Here is a 20000-nt window from a genome sequence, read left to right as displayed (position 1 = left end):
TATATATATATATATATATATATATATATATATATAATATAGTATAATATAATGTGTATAAGGAAAAAATAAGAATTAATGCATGTATTCATCCCCAAAAGTCTTGGGGATCAGCAAGATGTTTTCTGGCAAATCTGAAACATTAAAGTGTGACAAACGTGCAAAAAAATACACACGACAGTATCTATCACTAATCCTAAAAACTCCCTGAGATGATCTGAGGAAGAAACCATGAGAGGAACCAGACTCCTTTGTCTGACACTGCACAGAAAATAATGTAAATAATGTCATTTCTACAACAGTTTATAATAGTGCAATAGAGCTCCCAAGGAACTAAAGAGTCAGCACAAAGTAGATTTAGTAAATTTAGTAGATTTAGGCAACAGCTCCAGTGTTGTAGGCTCTGCATGGGGGCTCTCCATGTGTATTCCAGATCATTGTGTACCCTTCTGGCAAAAAAGCGTCCCCATACGCGTCTTCTTCAAGTGCCAGGTTGTATTGACTACCACCTTTATAAGCACTAGTCATTATCCTTAACCAGCCCTTCTAACCCCGTACAAGTAAGATGATAAAACAAGCAATTCAGAAAGTGTAGTTCCATATCTCTGTGCCTAAACAATTCAAAGAAAAGCTCAAGATTAATATTTGACCTAGAGATTTGAAAATTAATTAAGATTTTCAAGCTTACAAGACTTAAGTTAGTCTACAATAACACATTTTGTGCAATCATATTTAACAATCTATACAAGTGTTAACAAGTGTTTAAATTATAAACATTATAAACATAGACATTATATTTCCTTTAATGATGTGTTCAGATGGACAATCCTTGGAAATAGACACCATATCTGCCTTTGAGAGTTTTGCAAGCAAGTTTGTCATGAGGCTAAAACTAACAAAAGCAGGTCTTAACAACCTTTCTGAGCAGATAGTAATATGGCACCACATGAATATGATGCAATATGTAATCAAGGTGTGCCTTTGTCAGAGGTATCCGCGTCGGAAAAGCAAGCTGTTTAAAATTAGCTGTCCAATTGCAAACAAACTGGTAACGCTATTCCAGTGAGTAGCTTTGGACCCATAAAGCTCGCCTTTTATATATATATATATATATATATATATATATATATATATATATATATATATATATATACACACACACACACACACACATAAATTTAAGAAAATTTTAATTCTCCCAATTTTAAATCAATTATTTTTTTTAATGTCAATCACTATATAATTTTTATATTATAAACATCTTTCTTCATCACATCACCATTCGGCTGGGAGAACGTACAGGTGGGCACATGTTTCCTCCTCTTTCACTCTCAGCACTGGTGCCCCCCAGGGTTGTGTTCTGAGTTAAGGGTTGTGTTCAGATTCCTGGTTCTGCTGTACTCACTGTATACATGCGACTACCTGGCCACTTCCAAGTGAACCACCAGCATCAAGTTTGTTGAAACACAGTCTGATCTCCAACAACAATGAGAGGGCCCACCTAGAGGAGATTCAAAACCTGGATTTGGTGTCAGGTGAACAATTTCCTCCTGAACATCAGACTTCAGCATCAAGCAGGAGAGAAACTACCAATCATTCATGATCAACAAGAGCCCAGTGGAGAGTAGACAGTTTCCAGTATCTCGGTGTTCACATCACACAGGACCTGTCATGGTTCTGTCACAACACTGTAGTGCTGAAGGCCCAACAGCGTCTCTACTAGGGATGTACCGATCCGATATTTTGGATCGGTATCTACGCCGATCCAAGCATTTTGAATCCATTCTGCTTGTGGAATGCCCTAATAAATTAAACTCCATTCCACGTTTCGCCTACAGCATTGACCACGCTCCTGCTTCCTGAAATCCATGGGCGTCGGAACCATTACATGTGTGTGGGACAGGACATGCCCACTTTTTATTTGCTTCCGACGACCATGCCCGTGGTGGTTGATTAATGAACAGCAAACATCATAGACTATTGCTTGAACTTATAAGAAAAATACACTTATATATTAAATTACATTAATGAAAATAAATATAATAAATTTGGGAAATATGTTGCACAACCGCCTGCGACAGACAGGCAAGTTTAGCAGGCACCCTTTCCATTTACCTCAGCGCGTTAAACATGTTGCTCATTTGGGTGCAAGGTTTACTGTTTAATACATTTTGCATTGTGTTTCAAGAATTCTTATTTAAGATTCACTTTAAAATATTGCCTTTTTCCTGAAAATGATAAAATTTAAATTATAAATATATAGTTTAAATTACACCACTGTTAAAAGTACTGTTTGCTACTGCGTTAATATTTTTTAAGGTTTCTTGTGTTTTAATTTTTCATCCAGTAATGGGCATTTTTGTATTTCTTTGCCAGAAACAAATAAATCTTAATAACTAAGCGAGTTGTATACATTCTTTAGTTTTAAAGGTAGAAAAGTACACACATATCGGATCGGTATCGGCCGATACTGGCAAACACTGGTATCTGAATCGGATCGGAAGAGAAAATGTGGTATCGGTGCATCCCTAGTCTCTACCATCTCAGATGCTTGAAGGACTTTAAACTGCCATCTCAGGTGCTAAAGACTTTCTACACCTGTACTATTGAGTGCAGACGGGAACCATAACAGTCTGGTTAGGGAACAGCACCAGACAGGACCGAAGAGCTCTCCAGAGGGTGGTGCGATCAGCTGAATGTACCAACGCTTAACGCTTTTTCACACAGGCCCATGCAGGTTTGTATTTTGTTTTTCCTTAATAATAAAAACCTTCATTTGAAAACTGCATGTTGTGTTTATTTGTGTTATCTTTGACTAATATTTTACTCCGTTTGATGATCTGAAACATTGAAGATGTGCAAAATAATAAAAAATCTGGAAGGGGCAAAAACTATTTCAGACCACTGTATATGTATGTATGTGTGTATATTATATTGTATTCACCTCTGCCTTATTTTTATTCTTTTAATTTGTTCTTTTTTCTGCTATTGGCTATTTTTTCTTCTTTTTTTTCAGAACAGTCGTACAAATCATTTCTTTACATAATATTGTGTATGTGACAAATTCTGCTTTCAGTCAATCCCAAAAGAGTTGATTTACTTATTCCAGCCATTGAAAACTAAGAGTTGTTATGTCCTAGTGTGCTCAGATTTGCCATTTGTTTTATGTCTCTGTTGCTGGTTGGTTGGGTTTTCTCCAGGCTCCCGCTTACAATTTTATTGGACAATCCTCTTTAACATGCCATGCCCCACCTCCTCCTTTGCTTAATTGCAGAGTCATGGGGTACAACCATTATTTTAGCATTGCAATTTGCATTACATGGTGGCTTAGTGGTTAGCACGTTCGCCTCACACCTCCGGGGTTGGGGGTTCGATTCCCGCCTCTGCCTTGTGTGTGTTTGCATGTTCTCCCCGTGCCTTGGGGGTTTCCTCCGGGTACTCCGGTTTCCTCCCCCGGTCCAAAGACATGCATGGTAGGTTGATTGGCATCTCTGGAAAATTGTCTGCAGTGTGTGAGTGCGTGAGTGAATGAGAGTGTGTGTGTGCCCTGTGATGGGTTGGCACTCTGTCCAGGGTGTATACTGCCTTGATGCCCAACGACGCCTGAGATAGGCACAGGCTCCCTGTGACACGAGGTAGTTCGGATAAGCGGTAGAAAATGAATGAATGAATGAATTTGCATTACACCCTGCATAACTGTGTATGTGACACACAAATACACTTTAAATACTTGTGAAAATGAATTTATCTGCAGATGTTTTAGTTAACAAGCAGATATTTATCTTACCTTTATTGTTAATATTTTAAATATTTTAGTATTTGATATTTAATTAAAAAAACATTTTTAAAAGGTAACCCAAATATTTAATTAATCGAAATGATAGATAGCTAGAGTGACCCTACAGACCCCACTCTCAATGTGCATTTAAGAATCCATTTGACTATTACACATATACAGCTATTACACATAAATATAGGGCTATTTTACAATGAAGTTATAAACCAAGGACAAGCCACAAACCAGTCACAGTAAGACATAATTCAGACATTACAATATGACCATATCAGAGGCGATCCTGACCTCCCTGGGGCCCTAAGCAAAATTCTGCTAAGGGGCCATCCTACCTGACCTGTGAGCCATGTAAACCATTTGCCACACATTTACACTTGACACCCCACTGCTCCCAGTACAAATCTCCCTCCTTTAAAAAAAAGTTTGCTCCTGGTGAATATGCAATAGAAGATATCAGAAATGACGTTTTTACTAGTGTAAAATGTACTTCTGATATCAAAAATATGGTTACTACTAGAAATCACACTCTTAATAGTTACATTTTAAGTATTGAAAACTGAATTCTTGATATCAAAAATCATATCATGTGAATGTATAAAAGCTAAAATGGCTTGCCATACCATATCACTGTATTTTATAGTATGCATGAGAGCAATACTTGATCTCTGATGGTTATTATTTACTGAGGGATGTACATTCATATTGACCTGGCATTATGCCCATTCCAATGTAAATCCATTGGTTTCCATATTGCATTAACGTTGTTGTAACCTTGATTGAGAGACTATAAACATATCGTGTAGGAGTGCTATCACGCTACTTTTTGTACTGGTCCCCACACAGATGTTGCTGCTGGAACGCGCGCGTGTCATTTCATGCACGATTGTATGCGCATATGAACGCATGTTCACCCGCGGCGCGGTTATTGAGCTGCCGTTGCCCTTGGGCGTTTATTCACGCAATAAATTGTTGTGTGACAGACAGGCCAAGAGATGCACTGGCAGCACTGCACAGCTAATTTAGCTAGTCAGATAGAGACTAGAGACAGAATCACAACTTAACTTTACTGTTATTTGCTCTTGCTGACATCAAACCTGAAGAGAACACAAGTTTACGTGATTGCTGTTCTCACATTTCACTCTCATTTTGTTTCTTATTTCTCTTTTCATGGCCAGATGGATAGCTCCACTTCATATTGTCATCTACACAGTAAAACATTAACACGCGCTGTAAAATGAGGCAGGGGAAGGCGGGGCCTTGCGTAATTTGCGGGGCCATACGCAACTTGCGTAGTGAGCGTATAAGGCCGATCGGCTCTGGATGAACATCATTCTTCCAAAAGATAATCCCAGATTTAGTATTTTGATTATGGTCCAAATTCACTTGATTGTGCAAACAAAACATTCATCAAAGTATCAGTTTTCTCAGTTTTCACCTCTAAGGGGTCACACATCAATTCCCTGCCAGGAAAATACATTTCACATCACAGGGTCACAAGTTTCACTGCTGATTCATCTGACACATTTGCTGAAATGCTGAACCTTAAAAAGGAACCAAGTGTGCATACAGTATATGCATGTAATCAAAGTGTGACTAATGCAACAACACTGGATTTGTATGCAGATCAAAAATGCATAACAAGTAAAAGCAACCAAAGCACAGGATAAATCTTTTTAGTCATATTTCATTTCATGTGACTGATGGGTCCTGAAGCATAAATCTCAGTTTTCATCTTCTCCGGGCCACGATGGACCCGTATAATTCTGCACAACATTGCACTGGTCAAATGTAGTGCACATGCCACACTCATTGAATGTCTTGCATTTTGAAAGCATGTAATCAAAGAGAATAAAGATATATTTTTCGCTTTCAATGGAACTAGGTATGTAAATTTTAAACATTTATTTCGTAGAGAGATCGTCAATCATCCTGGAGTTTGTGAAATCTCAATATGTGGCATATTAAAGAACAAATCTTTGATTATTACTTTTGCCCTTTGTGTAAATAGGTATAATGCCAACAAACAATGTCAAATAGCTGTTTTGAAACATGCATTTCAAATGGTGAAAAAAAATCAACTGACATGTAAGGCAGGTTTGTGCTACTATTATGTGCTGATTTTACAACATTGTAACAGTGTCATGAACTGTACAGGGTTCCAATGGTTGAAGTTTTTCATCCTGACCACCAGGGGGTTCTAGGTGCTCACTGGGTGTGATAAAAGGTGAGGAAGTAGAGTAAGAGAGAGGGTAGCATGGTGTGCTTTGTGTTCCTTCTCTGCCCTGAGAGACCATCCTTGTTGAGAAATTTAATTGTTTGCTGCTCAATTGTAAGCAAATGCTTGATTGTAACCACTGAATGATTAATTCTGAGGATGGGTTCCCTTCTGAGTCTGTATCCACTCAAGGTTTCTTCCTCATATAATCTTAAAGAGTTTTTTCTTGCTGCCATCCCTTCTGGCTTGCTCATTAGGGATAGGGATACATTTATAGTTTTTAAGCAAATTTTTTTTTAATTAATTTTAAACTTTAAATTTATGTTTTCATTTATTTTTATTCTTATTTTTTCTTCTCATTATTATATATATTTTCTTTTTTCTGTTTTTATAATTCTGTAAAGCTGCTTTGAGACCATGAGAATTGTTAAAAGCGCTATGCAAAATAAATTGATGAATGTAAAGGAAAAAAATTTACAACTTGTGTATTTAGTGCATTTTTATTTACTATCTCACTTTTCAGGACCTTGCTGAACATGCAGTGTTCTACAGTGGTAAAGAAGTGGTAAAAAATTGCATTAAAAAAATAGAGCATATGATTTCCAAGGTTTATAAAAACAACGTATTCTATAATTGTTTGCAGAAACGACAATGGATACACAGAAACAGTCAAAATCAATTGAAATTCTTTAGTAGATTTAGGCAACAGCTCCAGTACTGCAGGCAGTGTGTATTCAGGGTCATTATATGTACCCTTCTGGCAAAACAGCGTCCCCATACATGCAGTCTTCTTCAAGTGCCAGGTTATAATGGCTCCCACTGCCACCTTTATAAGCACTAGTCACTATCCTTAACCAGCCCTTCTCACCCTGTATAAGATAATAAAACAAGCAATTCAGAAAGTGTAGTTTGACCTAGAGATTTGAAAATTAGATAATTAAGACTTTCAAGTTTACAAGACTTAAGTTAGTCTACAATTACACATTTCGTGCAACCATATCTAACAAACTATACAGTTGTTTATAAACAGTAAATTATAAATTGTCATTTCGTGATGTGTTCAGATGGACAATCCTTAACCAATTTTGTTAACCATTGGAAATAAACACCATATCTGCCTTTGACAGTTTTGCAAGCAAGTTTGTCATTAGGCTAAAACTAACAAAAGCAGGTCTTAACTTGCAAAAAAATACTTTCTGTGCAGATAGTAAGATCCCAATATATGATTCAGTATGTAATCAAAGTGTGTCTTGGTCAGAGGTATCAGCACCAGCAAAGCTTTTAATTTTAGCTGTCCAATCTTGGACCCTTAAAGCTTTACAAATACTGGATTTAATATTCCAAACAAATGAGACAATATTGTCAACTTTTTAAAACGCATTTTGGAAAGCTCAATTAAAATAATTTCATTTATTAGTACAGACTGTTGAAATAGCCAAATCTTGAAAGCAGACTGTCTGGCACCAATTTTGCTATGACTTGAATCACACTTTTCCCCCATTCTGACAGTAAACAGCTGCTGGTCCTGTAGCGGCTTGGTTTTATGCATGGGACTCATGCCACATGATTGGCTGATTAGATAACTGCATGAATGTGAACATGTTTACACATGTTCCTAATAACGTGCTCAGAGATTCATCCCTTCCAAATTATTTACTCATGCTTAATTGCAGAGTCATGGTGTAGAACCATAATTTCAACATTTCAGTATGCATTGCGTATTAGTAATGCATAACTTTGTGACATAAAACCTTTAAATACTGAAAAAAAAAAATTTTTATCAGCAGACTTTTCAACTATCAACCATTAACAAACAGATATTTACCTTACCTTTATTTTTAATATTTTAGATAGTTTGGTATTTAGTATTTTTAAAAATAAATAATTTTTAAAATTTAACCCAAATTATGAATTCACTGCAATGATTAGTAACATGTAAATATTGAGGTATTTTATGACAAAGTAGTAAACCAAAGACAAACCAAAAACCATTCACAGTAAGACATAATTCAAATTCAAACATTATAATATGACCATATAATAGGAAAAGATGAAAAAATACTCATTGAATAACACTTACCCATGGCTCACCCCATGAGTTACGGACAATCCAATACTCCACTCCATTCTCGTCAACACCCCAACCAGCCACAGACACAATGTGGTTAATAAAGGGATCCTGTACATATTCAGAGTATATACCCCCAGTGTATGCATCCAGTGTGTCAGTAGCCATTATTCCACAACTATAAAAAAACAACAACAAACAAAACATTTGTATCAGTATGATTCAATTTACAAGTATAGTTTTCTTCAAATACAAGACCATACCAAAATATAACTGTCTTTGTACAGTACTAAATATTATGCATGATAACTGCATACAATGGAAAATATATTATCTAAAGGTTCTCAGCAGCAAAGATTTAATCATGCTGTACATACTCTACTATATAATCCAAAGGAAATGCCTTTAAACTGCATAAAAAATAAAATATGGAGAACCCATTTTGAAGAACCCCACGCAACCCCCTGAATACTGTTCATCATGCTTCCTTAGGAGGCTCACACATCATTAAAAGCAAATTCAGGAACACATACGGCTTATTTATAGAAATGTGTTCACAAAAACAGAACTGACTCCCTTCACACACAAATCATCCTGTTTTCCATCAACTTTGCCCTTTTTATTTATTGCATGTCTGTTTTTCAGAATTATAGAGATTCCAGAGATTTTACACATCTTTGGAATTGTACTAGAGGGATCAACACCATTCTTACAAAAGATAATCCCATATTTAGTATTTTGATAATGGTTCAAATTAACTTGATTGTGCAAACAAAACAAGCATCAACCCATATGCAGAAATGCATAACATACATAAGAACAAAGCACAGGATAAATCTTTCTAGCCATATTTCATTTCATGTACCTGATTGGCCCCGCAGCATAAATCTCAGCTTTCATCTTCTCCAGGCCACTGATGGACCCGTAGTCTCCAACCTTCCAGAGAGTGTAATTCTTCACAACATTGCACTGGCCAAACGTAGTGCATGTGCCACATTCATTAAATGGTTTGCATGCTGAAAGTAGAGATCATTTTTTTCACATTTAATGGAACTAGACAAAATGTTAAGTGAATACAGACTTGGTATGAGAATTTAAAATATTCATTTTGCAGAGAGGTCTTCAATCATCCTAGAGTTTGTGAACTCTCATTATGTGCCATATTAAAGAACAAATCTGTGATTATTACATTTGCCCATTGTATGAATGGGTATGATGCCAACAAACAATGTTAAATAGCTGTTCTGAAACACACAACCAGACCTGTTTTTTTCACTTAAAACTCTGCAATGTCCTCATGGTGAACCATTTATAAACTGTTTGGACTAGGCCTGACAATTCAACTGCAGAGAAATTGCGATGTTGAAGAATGATCCAGTTTCTGTTTTACTGCTGTTCGCTGCCACTGCTGGGCCCCTGAGCAAGGCCCTTGACCCTCCATTGCTCAGTTGTATAAAATGGAATAAAAATGTATGTCACTCTGGATAAGGGCATCTGCTAAATGCTGTAAATGTTAAATGTTAAATAAGACCTTGTTATCCATGACTTCCTGTTTGATGAAGATATAAAAATGAGCTGACTTCTTTGGGGTCAGAATTGTTTCGTTATTCTGAATAAATATACTATGATCCACAAATAAATATAAAGAGTTTCACAAATATTTTTTTAAAATCAACAAATGCACAATAAGCAAACCGTAAATATAGGTTACAAATTTCAAAAAAGGAATGAAATTCACAAATAAATAAAATGGGATTTGCAAATAAAATTTTTTTTTATAAATATATATTTAATTGTATTTATTTGTGAATGGCTTCCTGCTCATTTGTGAATCACTGCATGCATTTGTGCACAAAATAGAACAAGAGAATCGTACTGGATGAAAAAAACGAGTCCAAACTAGACACTGCATTGAAGAACAGCCTCAGAGCGAGTAAATCAGAACGTGATTGGTTGGAGGTAGACCGTGAAACGATTGGTCAGCGCCACGAGACCGTTGTCCGATTGGCTAGAGTAGACGGTGGGCGGAGTCCACCTATTTGTGGATTCTTGTGCACGTCTTGACGTTAAAAATGTTTCAAATCCACAAATGCACAGAACGCAATCCACAAATGCGTGCAGTGATTCACAAATGAGCAGGAAGCCACTCACAAATAAATACAATTAAATATATATTTATACATTTTTTTTAATTTGCAAATCCCATTTTATTAATTTGTGAATTTCATTTCTTTTTGTGAAATTTGTAACAGATATTTACGGTTTGCTTATTGTGCATTTGTTGATTTAAAAAATATTTGTGAAACTCTTTAAATTTATTTGTGGATCATAGTATATTTATTCAGAATAACGAAACAATTCTGACTTCCCCTGGTCATTCATTAGCATGGAAAAGATTAGAATTTTCAAATGGGTTACGGTTACAAATGATTTTGCAAATGAAATTATATATATATATATATATATATATATATATATATATATATATATATATATATATATACACACACACACAAATATATACACAAATGTGAGTTTAAATTTAAAAATGTATTTTAATTTTTTGAGTTTTGCTAAGGATGCCATTAATTTACCCGTACAGATGACTGTACCACACCATATACTGTATATTTAAAATAGCCTGAATCACAAATTCTGAATACTATAAAAGCAGTTTGTCCTATTACTGCATGCAAACATCATATATAATTATGTGTGTTTCCAGTTTAAGTCTTACTTTGGTCTTTTGCCTGGTAGTTGTTGCACGTTTCATCAGGTATGCCATGGCGGTTGGCATAATCCCACACACCTGCATGATCGCCACCATGGCAGGACCCAGCCTGCCCACAATCGATAACATTCTGGACAGAGAGATATGCAGAAGGCCATGCTCCCTGCCGCTTGATGTTAATGCGATCTATATTAAATAACACAAAGACAATTTTTTTAAGTCAATAGAACACTTAATCGACAACCCACCCAGACATTCACCCGTTTTCTTTTTGTAAAAATTTATTATGGTCACATGATTATCATGGCAGACCATGAACAACTCTGGCTTCTTTTCTACTTCCTTATTCATATGAGTATGTAGTGCAGCCAGATCAGCTGCATGTCATGTGATAACTTTTACACAGCCAAAAAAAAAAAAAAAATCCCCACCTTATGTTTTTTTAGTCATGAGATGAGACACATCAGAATCAGAAAGAGCTTTATTGCCAGGTATGTTTTCACATTTGTTTTAGTGACATGATCAGAATGTTACTGGAGTCAATGCTCCTTTTTCACAACAACAAAAAACAAACAGCAAAAACAAAATCTAAAAAATTAAGTTTTTCTATAGATTATGTGAATGTACCTGCAAGTGCACTTGTGCTACCATGAGCCCAACATGACCCACAGTACTGGGGGATGTGCTGATTGCGAGTTGTACTGACAAAGTTGGTGCCATTGACATTTCTCCAGTCCCAGGCTTTTGGCAGCTCCGCAACATTCACATATTCATGAGGACGTGGAACAGTCCTGAGAAAATATAACCATTTCAGTCTGGCTAACATTAAAAATACACGAACTACTTTTTAAAAAAAATACATAAATAAATAAAAATAAAAACCCTGAACTAGACTGTTTTGAAATGTGAGACACTAAACTTATCCTAATCTTTGTTCAGGTTTCATCTTAATCTAAAGTTTTGCTTTTGCTTCAGGCGTATTTTATGTTCTCCCTCTTCCTTTTACCTTTCACAAAGAAGCTACAAAAGTACAGAAGTTTCTTTATGTAGCTTTTTGACACTTGTGTGTTACTGTTGCTAGTTTGTTAGCGTGCTAAACAATCTGCGGTCCCTTTGTGTTAAACATGTAAACGAAACTAAGATTGCTAACAAAGAAGGTTAACTATCGTTTCCCTGTAACACCAAAGTTATATATTATCAGCAACCACAAAAATGTTCACCAGCGAAAGAAAGTCAAAGCGAGTGATTTTCACTGAATACTACTCCACATTCTAAAATAACTACGAAAAGGTGAATTAAACACATTCTTACTTGACGCCCAGTTGACTTCTTCTCGGTAGCGGTTTAAAACACGGTTCATTAATATATCGTCCGGCAAAAACACCAGACAGTGTAAACAGATAAAAGAACAACAAGCAAAGCATGGTGTCAGTCTGACGGTCATATGACTACAAGAGGAACCTTAAGCTTTATATAGCAATAGGGGTTTGGCCACATTACATAGGGCGTGGTTTTGATAATGTTGATGATGTTATGTGAAGTTGTGTGAATTCTGTAAATACAACCCTTGAAGATGTCCATACGTCAACGATACGTATTTTACGTATGACAGACGTTAACATTTTATTCAATAATTCCTCTGCTTCCACCACTAAACACTTTTACTATTACTTTTACTGTTTTTGTTTTTTATTTGTGCTATCACTACACTATTACATATTTCTGCCAATGTGTTATACATTGGCAGAAAGAAAGAAAAAAAAAGGAAAATATAGCTGCAAGCAGCGATGGCGGGCCCTCGCACGTTTTTTTATCGCTATACGGTGCCTCCCAGAAAACAATGCACGGTGGGCAAGTGCATCAAGTGGGTAAATATCAGTGGACTATTTTATGTTGTTACTGACCCATTTGGGGACTGTAGGTAAATGAAACCCCACATTTTAGACAAATGGGGGCGCTAGTGAGCCACTTAAGAGACACACCTTTGTCTGACCTTTTTGTCCACACTTAACAGCCGACAAATGTGATGTATGTGTCAAATTTCAAGTTAATCTAAGCACGCCAAAAGCCTTAAATATGCCTGAAAAAGAAAGTAAAGTTTGACGCGTTGCCATGAGAACAGTGTTTGAGATGTCAAAATCCCTACGCAATTTATCATCTACAACGTCTCGGCATCATCTTGACCACTTTTGGTGTCAATCGCATGAATCCTCTAGGAGGAGTATTTAAAAGTTCATTGTATGCAACTGTGAAAAAATCCACCTTTGTGTCTGACACACTTCCTGGGGCCTGTTGGTGGCGCTATACCCGGGACTCACAATAAGCACATCGATGCGATCGGAATCCTTGGCCGAACATGCACAAAGCGTGTCATCACAATAAGACATTTTTTGCTTTAGATATTAGACACTTTCTGTTTCTCTGAATTCGCCATAATTAGTCGCCTCGCCATGGCAACACCGTTCGAGATATCAAAAATCCCTTCGCAATTTAGCAAGTGCAATGTCTCGGCATCATGTTGACGTTTGATGTCAATCGCATGAATTCCCTAGGAGGAGTATTTAAAAGTTCACCGCATGCATTTATAAAACAATCCAAAATGGCCGACTTCCTGTTGGGCAGAGCTCATAGTTTAGAGCGCGAAAGTTGTTCGGGTCGATGAGATCTATATGCGTACCAACTCTCGTACATGTGCGTACATAATTGCCCGATCTGTGCACCAATGTTTGTTTTTGCATTACAGGGGGCGCTACAGAGCCCCCCTGCCACGCCCGTATTCCAACCTTTGTCCAATCCTAGTGTCGCGCGACTCTGACGTGTGTGCCAAATTTCAAGAGTTTTCGAGCATGTTAAGGGACCCCAATTGGCCAATGTGTGGAAAAAAAAAATAAATAAAAAAAATAAAATAATACTCCCGAGCAAAAACAATAGGGGTTCACACCATTCGGTGCTCGGGCCCTAATAATACTCCCGAGCAAAAACAATAGGGCTTCGCACCATTCGGTGCTCAGGCCCTAATAATATTTGAATAAAAGACATGAATTTCCTACGGTTGTATGTGGCTTTTGGCCACAACTGTGACACACTTCACTAGAAAATACACTATAAGAATTGTGGGAAGGGCTACCATTTGCTCTCAAAACATAAATTGCTAGAATTTTCAGATAAGAGAAGTCTGAGCTGCGCATCTGTCCTAGCTCCGAGCTGAATTCAGGGACGAGATTGACAAAGAACCACGCAGAGACAGAGATTAAATAGCAAAACTCTTCAAAAATTACTGAGATTAACAATGAGTATTTATTCAGAAGAAATGTGTGTGGTAGTCAGTGTTATCTATTGGTAAACAAATGACATCGGCAGAAACAGATTTGGTGGTTGACGTGTTCACTTTCAATTTGAGTTTATTACGAAAAGGAAAAGAATTATCTAAATTACAGAAGAAGAGTCTGTTTGGTACAGGTTTATTAAAACAGAGCAAAAAATAATTTCTAAGTCTAAACAAAGGATATCACGATCATAATGAGGTCAGAAATAGTATCACACAGTCAGCCCAAGGCAAAACGTGCCAAGGTGTATTCAAAATATTTCAATGCAGGCTCATAAGGAGCATCAAAGAGAGACTCACTGCTCAATGGGCTATCACACATCCACAACCTCAAACAAAAGTCACTCCTTAAGCCAGCCAAACAGAAACAGTTCTCTATGTTGTTGAAAAAAAATATTGTGTCCGATTCAATAGCACGCAAAACCAACATTTGACTTGCTTTTAAAAATGACCAAATGTTTACACTGCTATATTTCCTGGAACGTCACCATGAGACTCCAGAGTCACGTGTCTGAAAGGTTCTGATTGTCTCATTGTTTATATTGAAAAATAAATTGCCATATTGCCTTCTGGGTTTTGTACCCTAAGGGTAAAAACAGAAAAAGACTAAAAGAAATAAATTCTGCTAATCAGCATACGGTAGTTATTACAGTTCGGTGCAAAAATTCTACAGTGGATAAATAGATGGATAGCATGTATATAGAACTTTTACAAGCTTCCACTTTTACAAGCAGCTCCTCCATAGTGACTGATGTAGAAGTATGTAGGTTTTTTTTAAAGCAATATGAAGTAGACATGTATGTTAACTAGCATGTTAAGTGTAGTGATGCATTCTTTTCTTCAGATTACCTATTTTTGACTTATAATTAATAATTATTTAACACCTCACTGTATAGTAGCACAGTCCTTGTAATCATTTTATTCCTTTCAAGAAAGCTTTTACAAGTTTGTCAATTTACACACAAATATGAAGCATGAATTCAGTGTTTAAATCATTTTGCACCACCATTTTGTTTTACTATGTTCCATTACAGATTATGTGATTACTAATTTCTACTGTCCTCATGTCCAGCAAAAACAATTTTTTCATTGTTATCCATAACATACATATAAGCATCCCTTGACAAATTTATTTTGATACTTTAATATTTATTCCATACATCATGTCTTGTGCTCTTACGTCCAGTAAAGGTGAATAAAAAAAAGCAATTTAGAATGGCCAGTGCTTAAACGTCAAACAAATGAGATTTGTATGTATTTATCCATTTAATATTATGTTGCTGTTTTTGCACTGATTTCAGAATATAGAACATTGAGAAGACTGATGTTCTCTTCAGACTAATCTTCTCCTTTTGCTGTCTCTCTCCATCTGGTCAGCTGAGGAAGCATTTGCAGTAGTGATGCCCAGTGGAGACACCATATTGAGAAGCGGGTCTTCAGATGCCTGACCAAACAGAGCCAAAAGCAGAGCTACTCCAAAACCTGTAGCACGTTCACCCTGTAATATAACAAAAACTGTTTATTAGACACCTACACAGGAATTTTACCAAACTAGCTACTTGCTCACTTACTCACCATATACCAAAGTTGCAAATAATTACCTTCTAATATAATAATAATAATAATTTAAAAATAATTAAAAAAAAAAATTATTCATTCATAATAATGATGCACCAATTAATTGCCACCAAAAGTCTCTTGGCACAACTGCTCACTCATCAGACTGCCTCAGCTTTTTAAAAACTGATTCACAGTGTTCTGGTTCAAACGTCAGATGTTAAATACAGTACTACAATAGCCACTTTATTAGGAACAGCTGGATTTTATCGCAATTTTACAATCAGTCAATCTTGTGGCAACAGTGCAATGTATAAAATATTCAATTCAAACTTTGGGTGGCTGGTGAGCTCAGAGACTTTTAGGGGGCAAACACTTTTTCACACAGGGCCATGTGGGTTGGATTTTGTTTTCCCTTCATTTAAAAACGTAAAAAAATGCTGTGTTTACTTGTGTTATCTTTGACTAATATTTAAATTTGTTTGATGATCTGAAACATTAAAGTGTGACAAACTGAATGGATATCGCAATGAATGAGCAGGCATACAGCTGTTCCTATTAAAGTGAAAATTCACAGACTCTAGGATTAACAAAAATGCTATATAAGGACAAACCAACGAATGCAAAGAATTCTGAAGCAGCATGTGACCATTCAACACGACATGGAACACTAATGAAAATGACTAATAAAATCTGAAAGAAATACTTTAAAAGGATATGCAGTCATGGAAAAAGTACACATTTCCTACTTGTACAATCATTATAAAAATATTTAGCAGCCAAGTGTACAAGATTAGTTCATCAACAAGAACTGTAACAACGGCTATAAAAGCGAAACCTTTGACATTTCAGTGTTTTGTAGCAAAACAGATGTGTGAGAACAAACCAAACACATCACCACACACACCTAGAAATTACAAAGAAATTTATGGTATAGAATGTTTATGGTAGGTTTATTTTAACAGAGAGAGAGACAAAAAAATCAACCAAAAATCCCGAAAAAGAAATAAAAAAAAGTTTAAAAAATAATTTGAATTTGATCAAGTGGAACAAGTATTTGAACGAGCAAAATTTCTGATCCTTTCCCTTTAGGAAAGTACTCCTAATCTCACTTATGTGTATAAAATACTCCTGTCACAGAATCAGCCTCTTCCAATCAAACCTCTCCACCACAATTGGCAAGACCATAGAGCTACGAAAGAGGCACGTGTGTAGACCTGAACAACCTGGAATGGGCTACAAGACAATCAGAAAGAAGCTTGGTGAGATAGAGACCACTGTTGGCATGATAATTAGAAAATGCGAGAAATATGCAAGATGTACATACAGAGTATGCAAGATAACATACAGTTGCCCCTGCTCTGGAGCTCCCTGCAAGAGCTCACCTTATGGGGTACAGATGATTCTGAGAAAGGTGAGGGATCAGCCCAAGATTACATGGGAGGAGCTTGTTAATAATCTTAAGAGAGCTGGGACCAGTCACCAAGAAAACCACTGGTAACACACTTCATCATAATGAATTGAGATCCTGCAGTCTCCGCAAGGTCCCCCTGCTCAAGAAGGCACATGCACAGTCTGTCTGAAGTTTGCCAATGAACAAAAGACTGATTCAGAGACTGATTCAAGACTTGGTAGAATGTGATGTGGTCCGATGAGACCAAAATTTAGCTCTTTGACATCAAATCAATTTGCAGAGTTATATAACCTTTATTTAATGTTTCTTCTCTGGATTTTTTGTTGATTTAATGCCTCTCTCTGTTTAAATAAACATACCATAGAAATTATGGAACATTGATTTCTTTCTATGGGGGAAAACTTACAAAATCAGCAGGGGATCAAATAATTATTTTCCTAACTGTATACCAGAATATTCTTGAAAAAATAATGAGGCCATTTGTCCAGCAGCTTAAGCTGGGCTGAAATTTGTTCAGGCACCAGGACAATAATCCCAAAGCACAGTAGCAAATCAACATCCACAGATCATTCCTTGTGTCCAAGAATGAAGAAAAAAAAATTAGCTACGCTCTCTGGGTGGAAAGGACAGAGCTACTCTCTCCTGTTAAGCAGTGAGAGAAACAGAATTGTGGGAATCTGTATGTCTACATTGCTGAAGAGTGTGTATGCTATGACATGTATGCTAGCCTACACACTCTTCATGTGGTACTTCTTGACTGAAGGAGGAGAGCAAGCTAGTGTAAAGACCAAACTGGGAAAAAATTAAGTAAAAAAATATGGTGATTGTTTTTGAAAGAGTTTAGAAAAATCCTTAAAAACATTCTACTTACAGAGTGCACAGGAGAGGCAATATCCACATGTACCCACACCCCTGGCCAGTCAAAACCCAAGTGAGAGCCGATAAAGAGGCCGGCACAAGAGCTCTGAGCATTCTCACGATCCTGCAAGAAAAAATATTTTTTTTACTGTATTTACAATATTTACTGTATATTAGAATGTCCTGTTAATAATTGTGAACTGAGGATTTACTCTGATTGATGTCATATTTGGTGCATGCATCAGTGTATAATAAAAGTCAACTACACTGAAGAAATGTGATGCACCTAGGTATCTCAGTCAATATAAAATGTCTAAAAGCATGTAGACAGTTGATCGTCACACCCATATGTCCTGACCTGAACCCAATTGAATGCCATTGAGATGAACTGGAATGCTAAGTGCACTCCAGGCTTTCTTGCCTGACATCAATACTTGACTTCACTAATGCTCTTTTGGCTGAATGGGCAAAAAAGCCTACCCAGAAGAGTGGAAGTTAAAATAGAAGCAAAGAAAGAATGAAATCTGGAGTGGGAGGTTGCACATGAGGAAGCCCATGTGGGTAGGATGGTCAGGTGTCCATGTCTTGCAATAAAATGTAAATAATTAACTGGTAGATATTTGGACACTGACCCAACACAATTGTTATTTTATCTACCACAGCAAGTTCGAGATGAAATAACGTGACAAATCTGACCTCAAATTGCAGATGTTCAGCAATCATGTTCAGCAATTTGCACATCCAAACTGGGTGAGTGGTGTAGGAATTACAGAACTATTTAGATTTGACTGCTGTACCCCAGCTCTGAAATACATCAAGGCCTGGAAGATTAGAATTTGCCAAAACATTTAAAAATGTTCTTTAAAAAAAAAAAAAAAAAAGTACCATTATCTGCTAAGAGCAGATTATGCAGAAGGGACAGAACTGTTCTGAATCAAGAATCATCTGTTGTAATAATAATAATAATAAATATATCTATAATAAATATATCTATAATAAATAATAATAATAATCAGCGCTACCGGGGTCAAGCCGATCAGATGCGCTCAGAACATGCTCAGAGTGTGTGTGTGTGTGTGTGTGTGTGTGTGTGTGTGTGTGTAAATGTGTGTGTATGTGAGTGAGTATGTGAGTGTGCGAGTGAGTATGTGAGTGTGCGAGTGTGGAAACTTGGTATGGTTCATCAGCGACATGTTCTGAGCGCATCTGATCGGCTTGACCCCGTGTGTGTGAGTGTGAGTGAGTGTGTGAGTGTGTGTGTGTCTCTGTGCGTCTGTGTGTGTGCATGTCTGTGTGTGTGTGTGTGTGTCTGTGTGAGTGTGTGTGTGAGTGTGTGTGTGTCTGTGTGTTTGAGTGTGTGTGTGTGTGTGTGTGTATGTGTGTAAATGTGTGTCAGTGTGTGTGTGTGTTCCTCGTATGTGAAAACATACTTGACAATAAAGTGTGTGTGTGAGTGTGTGTGTGAGTGTGTCTGTGTGAGTGTGTGTGTGTGTGTGAGTGTGTGTGTCTGTGTGAGTGAGTGTCTGTGTGTAAGTGTGTGTATAAATGTGTGTGTGTCCTCATAAAGACCTTTCTGATTCTGATTCTGCAAGAATTTTGCCTAAACATACTTGGCAATAAAGACCTTTCTGATTCTGATGTTGCAAGAATTTTGCCTCTAGGCCTTACGATTCAGCACAAAATTGGGTTTTTGGACTGTTGGTGGCGCTAGACGGTTTGAGCTAGACACAGAAAGTTGCGATAACAATAGGTAATGATAACAATAGGTGTCGATAACAATAGGTGTCTATGCCCCTTCGGGGCTTGACCCCTAATAATAATAATAATAATAATAATAAATATAGCTGCAAGCAGTGATACCGGGGTCAAGCCGATCAGATGCGCTCAGAACATGTCGCTGATGAACCATACCAAGTTTTGTAGCGATATGGCATTGCATTCGTAAAATGTGTGTGTGTGTGTGTGTCTGTGTGTGTGTCTCTGTGCATCTGTGTGTGTGTGAGTGCGTGTGTGTGTGCATGTCTGTGTGAGTCTGTGTG

The 20000-nt window shown here is 36.9% G+C and overlaps 2 protein-coding genes across 3 annotated transcripts in view; both read right to left on the bottom strand.

The window, feature by feature from the left end:
- Nucleotides 1-420: 420 nt before the first annotated feature.
- On the bottom strand, nucleotides 421-12276 carry ctsz (cathepsin Z). 2 transcript variants are annotated; one of them, XM_060868523.1, is made up of 7 exons: nucleotides 12119-12276; nucleotides 11435-11598; nucleotides 10814-10993; nucleotides 8942-9092; nucleotides 8089-8254; nucleotides 6754-6877; nucleotides 421-439 (listed from the first exon to the last, which is right to left on the bottom strand). In XM_060868523.1, coding segments are annotated over exons 1-7 (900 nt in total). In that variant the 5' UTR covers nucleotides 12232-12276; the 3' UTR covers nucleotides 421-437. The 2 variants fall into 2 exon arrangements, with proteins under 2 accessions (XP_060724506.1, XP_060724505.1); XM_060868522.1 differs by lacking the exon at nucleotides 421-439 and having other exon boundaries at nucleotides 6490-6877.
- A 1914-nt stretch (nucleotides 12277-14190) lies between these two features.
- The window catches only part of npepl1 (aminopeptidase like 1), a 29959-nt gene continuing 24149 nt past the window's right edge, over nucleotides 14191-20000 (bottom strand). Inside the window, exons 11-12 of the mRNA XM_060868521.1 lie at nucleotides 17975-18085; nucleotides 14191-15630 (exon numbers count right to left, since the gene is read on the bottom strand). Of these exons, the coding sequence (XP_060724504.1) occupies nucleotides 15466-15630; nucleotides 17975-18085 (276 nt within the window). The 3' untranslated portion in view covers nucleotides 14191-15465. The remainder of the gene's footprint in view (nucleotides 15631-17974; nucleotides 18086-20000) is intronic.

The sequence above is a fragment of the Tachysurus vachellii genome, chromosome 4 (assembly GCF_030014155.1).
Source record: "Tachysurus vachellii isolate PV-2020 chromosome 4, HZAU_Pvac_v1, whole genome shotgun sequence".
Lineage (NCBI taxonomy): Eukaryota > Metazoa > Chordata > Actinopteri > Siluriformes > Bagridae > Tachysurus > Tachysurus vachellii.
Note: the sequence above shows the minus strand (reverse complement) of the source record. Positions and strands in the feature narration are given on the sequence as shown.

Coding starts and splice junctions, on each gene's coding strand:
- ctsz (XM_060868523.1), bottom strand. CDS start 12,231: ATGCTTTGCTTGTTGTTCTTTTATCTGTTTACACTGTCTGGTGTTTTT. Junction 9,093..10,813: donor CTACCAGGCAAAAGACCAAA/GTAAGACTTAAA, acceptor CTCTACTTTCAG/CATGCAAACCATTTAATGAA. Junction 8,255..8,941: donor TATGCTGCGGGGCCAATCAG/GTACATGAAATG, acceptor GTTTTTTTATAG/TTGTGGAATAATGGCTACTG.